This window comes from Phoenix dactylifera, chromosome 4, assembly GCF_051530095.1.
Source record: "Phoenix dactylifera cultivar Ajwa chromosome 4, Ajwa_hap1_PhDact_Kaust_v1.1, whole genome shotgun sequence".
Classification (NCBI taxonomy): Eukaryota; Viridiplantae; Streptophyta; class Magnoliopsida; order Arecales; family Arecaceae; genus Phoenix; species Phoenix dactylifera.
The window spans coordinates 45,288,756-45,303,698 of record NC_143193.1 but is presented as its reverse complement, the minus strand read 5'-3'; the positions used below and the strand labels follow the sequence as shown (position 1 = coordinate 45,303,698).

Here is a 14,943-nt window from a genome sequence, read left to right as displayed (position 1 = left end):
TATCAAAAGCAACTTTTTAATAGGCCCACAAGAGGGCTCCATCCATGCCACTTTTTGATCTCCCCTCAGCCCTCTGTTAAGCTGTAGCAGAAATCTACACCCTTTGCATCTGATCATGCCATCTTAAACAATCCTTCTTCACTTTATGTCATATAGGTGCAACTTCTGAGCCCCTTCTTTTTTTTTCGTTTTCAAGATAGCCCATCCTATACGATCAGATTCCCCGCCTCAACATTCAAAATTTTGTTATCTTCATCTTTCCTTCCTTTATTGCAAAATGTAAATTCAAGCAATATCTTTCAACCAATTTTAGTATGCAATAGATTTGCCGTTTAAATCTTATCAAATGTGATGATCTCGACATGCAAGAAACACATTACTTTTCAAACACATCACCTCAATTCTATTAACATTGCAATTGTCTGCAAGCATCTTCATGCTGAGTACTAAACCTACTACTATGAAAATGATCAGACTAAACGCCGAACTAGAGATACTTTACCATGTTTAATTTTTTTGCTCCAAGTACATTTTCTATTGACTGGTACTTTGCATTCAAACAAACATCAAAACTGTAATTTTCTTCAGAACTAAATGAAACAAGATAAAAATTCTCTCTTTTTGTTTTTAGCAAAAATATTTTTCTTTAGTAGCATGAAATAGAAAGAACATAGGCATCCAAAGTGGAAAAGAAGATGCAAGTATACAGGGCAACAAATAATATGATGAAATTGTCTGGCAAAAATTATCTGAAAAATCCATGGGCAACTAAAACCCACGATTTATTACATTGAAAAGAATGAATATATTGAAGTTTCTATGTACACTATCTCAAAGACAAGTTGTATTTGTCAAGGTCTAAAAACAGATATCAAAAGTAAGCGTGCATGCATCCACGCTAGATAGTGATGTCAATGGGTGACATTAGATCAGATACTACATCGATCTGAATCTAAGACTGAAAAAAATATAGGATCTGAACCTGAGTTAGTCAAGAAATGAGCATCTATTAGAAGATCCAAGACCAGTAACAACAATAGAATCTAAAACCTAGATCTGCATCAATTAAGTACATTAACAAATTTGGACCTTTATCTCTTTTTTGTTCTTATTCATTATAAAATCATTCATATATGCCTATCTGCATAAGTATCATTCATCATTAACCAAGTTATATGCAATCAGGATCTGATGGCAATATCCATGAATCTGAATCAGACTATATGAGGTCAGGGATCTGATATATTGGACCAAAAGCCAAATATAATTCAGGCTTTGATCAGTTTAGCAGGTTATCGAGACCCATTGGTGCTTACTTGAAAGTATAACCCAAACTCTTAGCAGACATTTAGAAAATTAAGGATGCATCATACAACCAAGGAACTGTGAACTCATAATGCATGCACAGACAAATGCATGCAAGAAGGTCCACTTGGATTACATGCTTGAAATTTTTCAAACATTATGTAAATTGTATGCATGATGCATTGCATGACCGCCAATGATTCCATGCAAGGTCTGCCACTACCGACCCATACCGGCCATATCATTCTGCATAGGTAAAGTACTTGTACCAAGGTTTGATTCGGTATATGAGTCGAACTACTTTATACCTGTTAAAACAGAGCGGAATCACCTTGTACCACCTGGTACCGCCCGAAATCAAGGTGTACCATACCAAAAGGTACTGCCTGGTTTCCGATGGTACTGTAATAAAAAGTGAAAAAAAAGAGGTTGGAATTTGTCTCAGTAAGGGGTGCGTACCGTACTTACTGACTGTACCATACCAAACCAGTAACATATTGGTCTACCAAGATTGCAGACCTTGCATATATGTTTAATAACTACCAAGATTGCAGACCTTGCATATATGTTTAATAGGTTAAGGCTTGTTGGCTGTGTCATGCATAAAACTATCATTGTCAATCAATGCATATACAGGTACCCAAAAATGGGAGAAAAAGATGCAGCCTTAGCAGAGTTTTCAAAGAATCACAGGTTTTTATTTAGAAAGACAATCGGTCAAAAAGATGCAACAATGTCACACGTACCAAAATATCCTGGAGTAAAACTCATATTTTAGAAGAAAATGAGATATTAATTATAAATTATGAATATTCTAAAATTTAGATCTTATTCTTTGGCAGTAGGCAAGTGAGGAACTCTTCATGTTGGTAGCCCCATAACACTCTTCAAACAAGGATTTCCTATTCAACAGTCAAAGTCCATTTACAGAATCAAATCAGGTCAAAGTTCCTTGACACCATTTTTTCGTTTTTAAAACTTTCATTTAGAGGAAACAAAACCTCGGGTAATGTTTTATCTTCCTCTTTATTCCTGATTTTTTCCTTTAGTACAATCAACAAGCATTCTGATTTTGATTCTAGTAACTAGATTTGATGAAAATTCCACAAAGCTCCCTGTCAATGTTTGTGATATATCTTAACACACCTAGAAATATAATATAATATAATACAATAAATGAAGTATCACACACTCTTATCAAATAAACATGAAAGAATGAACTCGTTGCCTTCTTCCCTCTTTCTTTTTTGTTATTTTATTTAACCTTCCACTTTGTGAAAGATTTCTGCCATCCTGTTCCTTTTCTCAAACCAAAAATGCCAAGAATGACTTCTCCAATTATTAATAATATAAACAATCTATTACATAATCCATATAACTTGACATTATAGCTACCTACCTGAGACAAAATTTTAGCACATTCCGCCATTATAGATAATTCTCGCCTCTGCGATGCTGTATCAAACCGAGCCAACAATCTATTCTCCAACTCTAAAGAAGCAGACAACTAGTGAGAAATTTGTATGAACAGGGAAGTTTGAGTGAAGGAAAGAAACTTTCAGGATATCATTTTCAACCAAGCCTACCATTACAATAGTCTTGAAGATTTGCAGCTGCAACTTCAAGACCCCTGCTTGGAGTTGCCGCACCCACAGCTGATGACATGCCCTGCTTTCCAACATCCTCCTCAGCAAAAGCCCCTAATAATAAGAAAGGAAGTGATAGTAGTAATTAAGAACAAACATGCTTGTTGATGACAAAAGATAATAGAAATCAGACAATTTTGTAGAAAGAATTATGCCAATACATATAGAATTTACAATCAACTATATGCAGTATGGACATGGTAAAAGTAATTATGTCAGCATAAATCATTAGCCATCACTATTTACACCTGCATGCCTTTGAAAACAAGGTGTATGCATAATCTTGCATTTGATGAGTTAAAAAGTGCTTATGGCAAAGAAACAACTGTGCAACTGCAAATTTGCAGGCTAACAGAATATAATTGACTGTTTGCTGTTCAAAATATTTTACTACATGGGGAGGAAACACAGCTTCCATGATATCTTCATATAAAGTAGTAACTTAGCAAATAAACAATAATGCAACCACAAACTTGCAGAAAAGCAGAACTTGTCACATGATAAAAGTGAGTCGACAATAATGAGGAGTTCCAGAGGCCATTTCAGATCACCAATAAGGTGCTCTAACATAATATTTTAGTTTTTTGACCAAAATTATCCAATTATCCTTTTTATGTAGGTGTATGCCTCTCTTTTACCATACCATGTCAATGTGGCTTCAGCACACCACTTATCCAAACTAGTCTTCAGACCAGCAATACAAGTTTCTAGTCAAGAATCCATTTAATTTTATAAGAAAGTGATTTTAAGATCAGCTGAGGTGGTATAGACATCTGCAACTGAACCAGCAAATGCCCCAGTATGAAGAGGACCTTCTACTTCGAACAAAATGGTTGGAAAAATATAGTGAAAAAAAAAAAAGACCAAAGAGGTCTTGGTTAGAAATTGTGAAAAGGGGCTGGAGAAATCATATGCCGACTAGGACTTCACTATTGGTTATGATCCTGGTTTCTGTTATAAAGATGCAAAGTATGACCTAGTTTCTCACTATCTATCCATAATGTTACCCTTGAAAAAGAAATGCTTGATTGCATTTGTTCAATCACATGAATGTGATCCTGACTTACAATTGATCATTAAGCCTTTTCTGAAAAGAAAAATAATTAATCATTAAGAATTGTGAACAAATCTTCTCAGACGAGGGGACTTCTCAGACAAGGGGTGGTATCATCCCCCTGCCCATTCTTTTTCATAGTAGTCTAACTATAGTAAATCACCAACTATACGCCACAATCTGAAAAAAAAATCACCTGATGCCGCTAATAATAGGATCGACAAAAAGTCATCAAACAAAATTGACAAAAGGAAAGATTAATATGTCTGTGTTTCTACATAAAAGATTGCTTACTATGGGACCACTTAATGCATACGTAGGAAATCCTTAAAATTCGATGCCCACCCTCCTATCATACAGCTGCTCCTCCCAACACCCACATTCCTTCCTCGATCCATGCACCTGTCACAGGAAGCCGCATCCTCAGACAGTCGCTTGGTGAAGAAGAAGAAGGAAAGGAAAGGGTGTGAACATGAAAAGAAGACAAGAAGAATCCTCCCTCCTCCCAAACAGCCATTTGCTTTCCTCAATCTCTACATTAGTGACAGGCAGCCACAGCACCAGCAGCCACTTAGGAAGAAGAAAGAAAAGGGTGAAGATAGAGAAGGAAATCAAGAAGGCGAATAAGGGGGAAGGGCCTCTTCATGGCAAGGACAACTTCCAAGCAGAATCTTCTCATCCTTCCATAACATCAGTCATATGCTGAAAGCTGAGGGGCCAACCTATAAAGAAACATTAATCTTCTCCATCTCCCTCTCTCTTCAACAATTTATAGTTCTATTGATTTATAGAAAAAGGATGGATTTGTCATCAAATAAAACCAGTTTCTAGTAATTACTAAATCCATCTTCCAAAACGGTAAATTCTTTTCAGGGTAGCAACCTTGGTAGCAGGAATCTTCCATTTAGGGTGGCAGACCCAGTTCTCGATCTCCTTGGAAACCCGTCCCTGAATCCGCTTTCTAAGTGCTTTCTTATTAAAATTTTAAGAGACCTGCATTCCTGTACCTGCACCCGAGCTGCTTCCGGTAACTAAACTAGCAACTACATATTAATGGGCATGTTCAGATCAAGACATAATATAAGTTGACAGCTTAAGGTTCTTTTTCCTTTTTCCTTTTCCGTTTAATAGTTAATGCACAAGTCATATCTGACAAAGCATTCAATGTCAAAAAACTTAATGATAAATGAGGAAAAGAAAATGGTTTAGACAATTTGAATTTAGTGCACATGAGCTATATAACTGATAAACATGATACACATTTACATGAACAGCACCAGAATGTTTTCAAAAGAAAGTAGGTAACTTAGATACTGAACAAAGAAAGTTATTTCCATTTGATAAGAGCACTGGCTTACGCAATTTCTGTGCAATTGAAGCAGCCTCAGCAACACGACTGTCATCAGAAAACAGAGGTGAAAGTTCCATAAGGTCACCAGGGCTGCTGTTGAATTCCATCAAGTACTGCAATTATTTTATCATAATTTGGCAGAAGCCATGGAGTCAGTGGAAACGCAGCAAAAGAATTGGAGCCCAAATAAACATCAGCCTCAGATAATTACATTTGCCTACCTTAATAAGCTCTATTGTTTGATTGGCAGTTTCTCTCTGGGAATCTGCACTCTGTCAAGCAAAAAATGTAACTTATTAAAATCATGAAAGATAACATATTGTAATATGAAAAAAAAAAACTTATTTAATGCATGTAGAGAAATCAAAGGCTGGTATTAACGAAGCCAAAGCTGAATACAACACTTTACCTGCAAATGATCCCCAATCTTCGCAGCAGTCTGACCCACACTAGAAATCCGGGAATCCAATCTTGCAAAGCTATCAAATAAGCCATCTACACCTTTTTCCAGCTGAAGAGTACAGTGAGATAACAACAAATAAGCAACACTTCATTTAACAGTACATTTATGACATTTCCCCCTTTTTTCTCTTTCCCTTTTACTTCTTTTTTTCTCTTTCTGGGTGAGCCTTCAGATGAGGCTTAACCCTTACCACTGTATTAATTTATCTTTTTAATGAAATGGCAGTGACTTAGTTACTGTTTTCTATTGAAAAAAAATAAAGAAAGAAAGGGAGAAAACAGTTAAAAAAAATACAGAGAATTAGAGGAAAACAATGAAGCATCAATTTGAGGTCTGCAATCACTGCTCTTCAATGCCGCCAATAGAAAAGAAGAAAATTTTGTGCATGAGACTATGTATTTGCCAAGACTGAAGCAAGCATATTTCAACATTATGGAGACATTCATCGCAGTATGAAAATCTCATGAACAACAAGCCTTCCTTAAAGATTTGATAATCACTCAGAGATAGATTTGTATTTTAATTGCATCAGCTGCCTTGCAACAGTTGATCATAAAAGCAGCCATAACAGGTGGTAATTAAGAAGGAAGGTATATGATGGAATCAGTAAGAAAAATAATCCATGATGTAAAAAGATTTGCATGTAGTTCTATAGAGGTCAAAAACAAAATATAATAGAAAATCCTTACTGGGTCTTGAAGGTTATAGTGATCTTAGCAGGAGTTATCGTGCAGAACAAACTGTTTCTAATCCATTAATATGTTTAGATCACAGGTGCACCAGCACCATAAAAGACTAATAAAGAATCTGCAGCAGTGTGCGAGGTAGCTTTCTCCTATTTCATGAATGAGGTGAGATCCCCCTCATGACCTCAAGGATGCAGTTGTAAACAAACTGAATTCCATCCTATAGGAAAGGAGAACAACCAAGCAATACGATTGACATTAAGACAACATATTGAAGCAACCTAAGTAGCTCCCAGAGAAATTAAAATTTGAGTTTTTCTTGTCTGTGCTAGAGGTAACAGTATAAAGTTGGAGCGAACTTCACAAGATCTTGCTTCTAATAATCTCAAGCTGCAAGATCAAGCTTCCAGATGATAGCCGAAACACAAAGAAAAAGTCCAGAAAAATAGCAAATGTAGCATTGATACAAAGCATGTAAATAAATTAGGATGCCAATTTAATCTAACTCTAATCTTACCGGACTATAGGATGTGTCATACTAGTAAAAATTTCTCTTATACGATTGATGATGATTAAAAAAAAAATTCTCACCCCAGTCTTATTTATTTAGAATTTTGGCTTCTAAGACGTATGCAGTTTCCTATACCAAGAGTTGCCTTTCCTTTTTGTACTTGTTTTTTCAATGAACAGGGAAAGTACCGAGATTTGCTCTGCAATTCCATTAGCTTAGACTAAACAAGTGATATGGTCAGATTCTTGATTTACAATATGAAATAAGTTCCATAAGAGGACTCATTTTTGACTAAAGTTGTCCTGAATTAACACTAGCAGCACTCATTCATTGACTGTCATAATTCAATCGAAAGATGTCAAGTTGAGCAGTTAATTAATCTATCAAATTTCAATATATTATACTTTGATCTGCAAGAACAACCTGAAGTAAATGAAATTAGGCTATTACGGTTAAGGTAAACTCTTTTCTAGTACCAATTGGCATTAGGGCCTATATCCTCCCATACTGTCCTCCATATCCCTCTTTTAGCATTTATGAATTCTCCATATAAAGTTCTAATTTGCCATTCATCTTTTTTAAGAAAAGAAGAAGAAGAAGAAGAGAAGGTAGAAAAAAAAAGAGGGGAGTTTTACCTTGTGAAGTGAAGGTAGAAACAAAAAGAGAGGAGTTTTACCTTATGAACATGCAGATAAATATGGATTTAGAAATCATCTTTCTACACACACACAAAGATAGAGGGAGGGAGAGAGAGAGATGGTCTAGCTACATGTGCATTCAATACCAAATTTTAAGCTTGTGGATCCAACACCAAAAGGTGGTCTAGACCCATACAACAGTTTGATGGTGCAACACATAGGGCATTTAGGTGATTATTGTCTGCATGTAGGAGTGTCAGACGAACTAAGCAGCTCCAGTTCATTTGAAAAAGCTCGAATCGAGCTCGATTTGAAGCTAAAAAAACCAAGATTGAATCATCAAAACAAGCTCGAAATTAATTTTAAGCTGAGCAAAAAATCAACCATGCTCGGTCAACCTTGGCTTGATAAGGCTCAAATATATTTATAGTATAAAATATATATATTATATGCATAGTGGCCATCTGCTTAATGCTTTAATAGGTATTTCTTTTTATTCCTTGAATCAATAAATTGTTAATTTAGGCTTGAACCAAGCTTGAAATCAAGCTTGAATGGAGTTGATTCAAGCTTGAAATTGATTGCAGACTGATCGATTAGGCTTGTATTCAGATCAGTTTGACATTAAGCTCGAATTGAGCTTGAAATAATGGTAAATAAATCAAGCTCGATCTTGTGCTTCAAGCTTGAAATTAATTTCAAAACAAGTGTGATTGGACAGCTCGATGAAGCTCCATGCATTATCCCTACCTACATGCATATGTAGGTTGACCACCATTCAGTAAATCAAGGTCTCTTCTTGGCAAGTGACATACATAAATTGCAAATAGCACATGCCACAATCCTTCTTCAGCATTAGCAAGCAATATATCCATGGTCCATATAAAGAGAGAAGAAATTAATCTTTAATATAGGCCACAGTAATTGGAAACTGACATCATCACTCTCTGATACATTTCTTCCATGATCCCAAATACTTTATGTCGTTATTCTTAATGTCATATGATACTTTATAATATACTTTCTCCAATTCCCTTTCTTTAAATATTTTCATCAATTGCTCAAGGAGAGATAGTCTGTCACTTTTATCACTTTCCATACTTCTTGTCTTTATTACATCATATAACAAATCCTTAAACTTCTCTAACATTAAAAGGCAGAATGCTTGCACCCATAAGCATGCTTCTCCTTTCCAATTCAACATGAATTTCCTTCCAACTCAACAAGTCAATGCATTGATATCATCCCTTATAAGTAGGTTGTGATCCATTCTTAATCTGATGCTTGAAAGGCATTTACCCAAAATGCCACTAGAAAAGTGAATTACACTCTCGTCATGTAATAGCTTTAAGCAACATAATGTACACGATCCCATATGGTGCCAATGAGCTATCGAGTTCCCATTAATGTTGCATGGACATGGACACGTCAGTTGGATTTGGAGGTTCGCACATATGTCCTAGTGTGATTGTATAAGAGGAAAATCAAGAGATACGGGCTATATGGCAATATGTAGGAAAAAATAATCTTATGTATATGTATTCAAAAAACTATATCAAAGAAAACACTGAAAACTATCATTTATTTAGGTATTCCAGTATGCATTTTTTTTAATCCAAACTTCCCAATTTGCTTAAGGAGTTTAGTAAATGGCATTCTACAAAGTTTTAATACCTACATTCTTGACTAATCTGTAAAACAATCAAAGGCTCACTCTTTAACATCACGACAAATCTACAATAGGTCCAACTTATTGTTGGAGGAGTCCAATCCTCTACAATTTTTTTAAAATCTGTAATTAACAAAAAATGTTAAGTATCTAAGTGTTTGACAGGTATCCGACTCAGATAGATATCCAACACAGATTCAAGGAGCTGAACATGGGTGTCCAGGTAACACAAGTCCACACTAAAAGAACTAACAAAGATCCATTGTTGCATGAGGCCTTCATGGTAGTTAACAGTATAAATACACCATAAATGACCAACCTTCCCACGAAGGATCTCGGTCTGGAAAACCATTGAATCATTATAAGGACCACAATTCTTTACGAACCTCAGTCAGGGTTTTGCGGTGCTTAGCATCTTGGATGGCAACCTCTTTCTTTAGATTCTGGAGCCTTGCGTCAATCTTCATTCCAAAAGAAAAAAAAAAAGATCTTTAGAACACTCAAGTATAAACAAGAATGAATAATCTCTACCAAAAAAGAAAGAATAATCACTGACTATTAATGTAACAGATTCCGGAGTCCCACCTGGCGTCGGAGATCAACCAACTCCTTGCAGGAATCCTTGAACACAGCGAGGAGTTCATCCACCGCCGGAAACATCGGAGGGGACGACCCCTGAAGGCCCCGCAGATTTCCATTCGGCAGAACATCCTGCCCACCAACTCCATCTACTGAATCCGAATCATCGTCTTTGAACTCCGTAAGCAGCTCGTTCACCAAGTTCCCAAACAACGCATCAAAAGAGAAATTACCCTACAAAATCAAAGTAAACAAGAACAAAAACCCCTAAATCCAGCCAAACGAAAGATCCCAGCAAGGTTATAAACACCGGAAGAAGAGAAAAGAATCACCTTGAAGTCCTCGATGTCAAAAAGAAGAGGGAGAGAAGCAGCAGACGAAGCCTTTTGCGATACCATGGCTTCTTTGCATCTACTCCAAGCCCATCACAAAATTAGGAGATCCAAAACACAAATAATAGATTAAGAAATGGGATTCGATCCAGAGATTACGTACGAAATGGGCGAACTGATTCAATTGGAGGCAGCGGATAGAAGCATCGGGCAGGGTTTTAGAACACGAGATCTGAAATCGCTTGCGAAGGAGATCGGAGGATTGGAGGGGTGGGCTGCGGGCTCTCGCCGGCAAGAAAAGCTTCGATTTCTCAGGGTCCGGTTGGTTGATGGATCTCGGAAAGGAGGGGGAAAGAATGAATATTTTTATGGAAGACGGGCTGACCGAGGGCGCTTTGCCTAGGTTGGGCCTAGGGATTTTACCTTGGCATGGTTACCGATTACCGGTTACGGGTTTTGGATTTTTTAATAAAATTTAAAATTGAATGGATATTTGATAATCATATTGCTGCTTTTTTTTATTAAAAAAATTGAAAACAAGAATATTTTTTATCAGATTTCTGGTGGCAGAAAATGTGTGTTTTTTTAACGACAATAGAGCTGTCCGGTCATATTGAAGACGAGAGAAGCCGGCAAAAAGCTTAAACAGTGTCGATTGGCTCATAATCAAGGTAGTCACTAAGAACCTCGAGGGCGGAGTGAGTCTGGGATACATTGGAGACAGTCGTCATGGTGGAGCCTGCCCATGATCATTTAAATAGCTACAAGGGTAATAAACAATGTCATCATCGTTGATACAGGAGCAAGGCGCCCAATCTTTAGGGCATGCGCATGAAATTGGGTTTGATTTTTGGTTTGTTTTGTTAATCGAGTTCTTAATTAAGTTGTAGTTTGCTGAATTGAGTCTTTTAATTGAATCTATGTAATTATTGCCAAGTGGCATCAAGGGGTCCACGTCATGTAGTGAAAAAGAGGACTTGGTCCACTCCTACTTTGACTAGGAGTCTCATTTGATCCCTTGACTTGGTCAAATCCTACCTTAGTTATGAGTTTAGTCATGAGTCTTAATCTGAGTTTTATCATAAGATTAATTTCCTATTTTATTCCAACGCCCCATTTATTTAAAGGATGGACGTTGAAGAATAAAGACAGAATATTTTGACTTACAAATTGCTTGTGATCTAGAGACGAGAGGCTTCTTCTTCTTCCCCTTTGGTGAGACTCCAAAGGCTCTTCTACTTCCTTGGTGAGACGCCAGAAAAACTTCTTAGGTTTTGGATATAGGTGAGACTCTTATATTTAGCTCATAGTTATTTCCATTACCTTCAACTCACAGCACTTTTATTGTTATTGTTTCAATCCGTCATTCATCAAAAATCTCCTTAGGTTTTAGACCTCAAACGTAGGCCGTGAATCCTTTATTACCACGTCTTAACTCAAATTACCTTTGGGTTCAACCAATTTCAGCCATCTTCCACAAAAATTCAGCAGCACCCACCTCCGTTCTACATCAATTGGTATCAGAACAAATCGATCCACATGAGTACAAGAAGAAGCTGTCCCTACTATTATGATTCCTACTATAATAATCCCTACCATTACGATCAATACTATCCCTACAACATCGAACGACAACAAGATGATCTGTTGGATGAAGTTCCAAATCAAATGGCTGCCCTAGCATGGAAGATGGATATTGTGGAGGCAGAACTACGACGTCGTAGTCGTGTCAAACCACAAGTTGGACGATGACCTTCAGAACGCAGCAACAAAGCACTACAAGAAAATTGGGTATTAGCGACGCTTTTTTTGGCCATTAGCGATAATTTTACGCTTCGGTAAAAATGTTCTCGATGCTTTCGAAAGCGTCGTCTATGCAACAGTGGAAAAAATATTTTCCAATGCTTTTGACTAGTGACGCTTTACCGACGCATGTTAAAAGCGTTGCCAATGAAGCACAACATAACGATGCATGAAAGCATCGCTAATCGCAATTTAGCGATGCTTTGAAGCGTCGGTAAATATTTGATTTAGCGACGCTTTAAAATGTCGTTAAGTCAAACTTACCGGCGCTTTAAATCAAACTTACCGACACTTTAAAGCGTTGCTAATTGATACTTCTTCATGATTTTAACGACGCTTTAAAGCGTTGTTAGGATATTTTTTAAAAGAAAAATAATTTTTTTTTAAAACTCTATTTACAAAATCAAACGTATACACATGTCACAATCAAACATATTTATCTAAACATTCATATTGTCAAATTATATTCATACTGTCAATTTATGTTTACAATATACTTCAAAAAATATAAAATAATACATATAAAACTCCAAAATAAAAGCTTCAGGGGTCGATGGCATTACCATCTCTACGCGCAGATGAAGTATCAGGAACCTGTAAAAAAAACTTAAAAAGTTAAAATACGAAAATTATTAAGCTTATTAAAAAAAATATGATAATTATGTAAAATGTTCAAGTAGATGTAGTAATTTACCTGAGGAGGGATAAATTGATGCAACAAAGATGTAATCTAATCAATCTGAGCTCTCAAAGATTGTATCTCTGCTTCAACTCTTGTATCTCTGCCTTTAGATCATTAACCTCTGCAGTGCTACTACTCCGTCTAGCATATTGAGTATATCTACCCACTGCAGACAACTGAGTGGGGGTAACTCCAATGCCATAACCTCTCACTCGACCATAACGCTCTGAGCCCATCAATTCAGTAAACACCTGAGCTTCGATACATCTGGTGTTGCCGATTGAAGATAACTCTCTGATACGCTCTGAAATAAGGGATGTAGCTCTGTCCTATATCTCTCAAAAACAATCAAATTAATTTTTGAAAAATTGAAATACATAAAAAATTATTGCACAATTATTAATGAATATATACAACTATATCTCTCGACTCCTTCCGGACAAAGCTGCCATCTCAGTGGATGTGAGTCATCTTATAGAACTCCACCTCACCAAGTTTCCTCCCATGGTCTTCCATCTACAATAAAAAGTATATTAAAAGTACTATATATCATGATACCTGCTATATGATACAAGAATTTCAAAGAGTTTCAAAGATATTTACGAATTCAGCTCTAAACCTCGCATAACTCTTCGAGCCTGAAGTATGAGGAACTGTCTGAGATGCTCGTGCAGCTCGACCAATGTCAGAATATGTCTACCACGAAAAAGTAAACATTGTAATATATTAAATGTATTAAACATTATATAAGGTATTGAGAGAGTATATACAACCTGTCCTCTCTCAAAAAACCAATAGTGAACAAGCTCCCTCCACTGATAATGGTATACATCAGGAGGACAAACACGAGCAACCTCCTCCTCTATCATACCCTCGTGCTTCCAGTCGGCTTTCAACTTCGACTTATATTCTTTTCATTTGCGGTTGAGAGACTTTAGCACCCAATCATGGCTCTCTAGAGGGGGCACAAACCTTTTCTACACCAAAGTAAAGAATGTTATAACAATATTAAATCGAAAAATTAAAATTGTAATAGTAAGCAAATTAACATACAATAGGTATCAAATTAACAATATTAAATTCAATTCTTTATCTGTACAACTTTAAGAAGCTCAACTTTATAAGAAGGAAGCATATCATTCCACTTATGATAGTTGAGCGAACACAACTGACCCTTTCTCCTCGAGGTATTTCTCCATCCATAAGATCTAATTTTTTTGTAAATAGGGGTACATATCCGGAGCGAGAAACAACACAATTTAGTGAAAAAAATAAAAAGTCACATGGCGCAAAGAAGAGGCAAACTCGATTGCTCCAAGTGTAGTGGCCGAGGGCACCTCGCTGACATTTGTCCTACTAAAGATCAGTGGAATTTTGAAGAAGATCCTGGCGCTAGTCTTGAAAATTCAGAAGCATCGTTTGATAATATCCCTGCCGCTGAGATCCTTTTCCCTTCCCCTGAAGTCTCTCCTAAGCCCACTGAGGTTGAGGACAAGGAGAAAGTCAATGTGGAAAAACAAATTTTAGAGGTGATACTATCTGAATTTGAGACTATTTTAGTTATTTTTTCTGATGTAACTCCAGAAGAATTGCCCAAGAAAGGTAGTTCAGAAAATTCAGCAAAGATCAACCATGAATTCGGGACCATATTTGCATTGATTGCCAAGGAAGAAGATTTTAAAATTTTAGAAGAGGCGCCATCAGATTTCGAGATGAATAATCTGATTATTAGTCAAAAGCCGAGAGGAGCACAAGCAACACCTTCAACAAGATCTTCAGGTTCTTTGATCGGAGGTGTTTTATGTTAGTCTGAAAAGGTATTCCTTTATTGATTTTCAAGATCCCTTCCTAGAATTCATAAATTTAGATCAAGACGATCAACAGGATATGGCACACCAAGAAGAATATCAGAAATTTTTGGTGAAGTGGAAGAACTGACCCCTTTCAGATTATTCGTAGCTGAAAACAGAGGAGATCTCGTGCCAGAATTTGGATTTGCACGAGCTCTTCAGCCCCAACTCGACGGAGTCGAGTTCTTTTCAGCCGGGGAGAATTGATGCAGGAGCAGGAGCCCGAGTGATCCTAGATGTGCATCGTGTTTGGATTGTTACTTGGATGTGCCCGAATTACAATGGTTTAAGATTTTCAGCACCTAGTTACGTTGGGTTCGAGTATTTTAACACGCAATTACATGGAGTCCTTTTTGTTTGTTTGGGTGTGTTGA

The 14,943-nt window shown here is 36.7% G+C and overlaps 1 protein-coding gene across 1 annotated transcript in view; it reads right to left on the bottom strand.

Moving 5' to 3' along the window:
* SEC10 (exocyst complex component sec10) overlaps nucleotides 1-10,669 on the bottom strand; it is a 28,403-nt gene extending 17,734 nt beyond the window's left edge. The window contains exons 1-9 of the mRNA XM_008809304.6: nucleotides 10,398-10,669; nucleotides 10,235-10,313; nucleotides 9,909-10,136; nucleotides 9,710-9,784; nucleotides 5,766-5,867; nucleotides 5,578-5,628; nucleotides 5,364-5,469; nucleotides 2,892-3,005; nucleotides 2,705-2,796 (exon numbers count right to left, since the gene is read on the bottom strand). Coding sequence (XP_008807526.1) covers nucleotides 2,705-2,796; nucleotides 2,892-3,005; nucleotides 5,364-5,469; nucleotides 5,578-5,628; nucleotides 5,766-5,867; nucleotides 9,710-9,784; nucleotides 9,909-10,136; nucleotides 10,235-10,300 — 834 coding nt within the window. The 5' untranslated portion in view covers nucleotides 10,301-10,313; nucleotides 10,398-10,669. The remainder of the gene's footprint in view (nucleotides 1-2,704; nucleotides 2,797-2,891; nucleotides 3,006-5,363; nucleotides 5,470-5,577; nucleotides 5,629-5,765; nucleotides 5,868-9,709; nucleotides 9,785-9,908; nucleotides 10,137-10,234; nucleotides 10,314-10,397) is intronic.
* Between the last annotated feature and the right edge of the window lie 4,274 nt (nucleotides 10,670-14,943).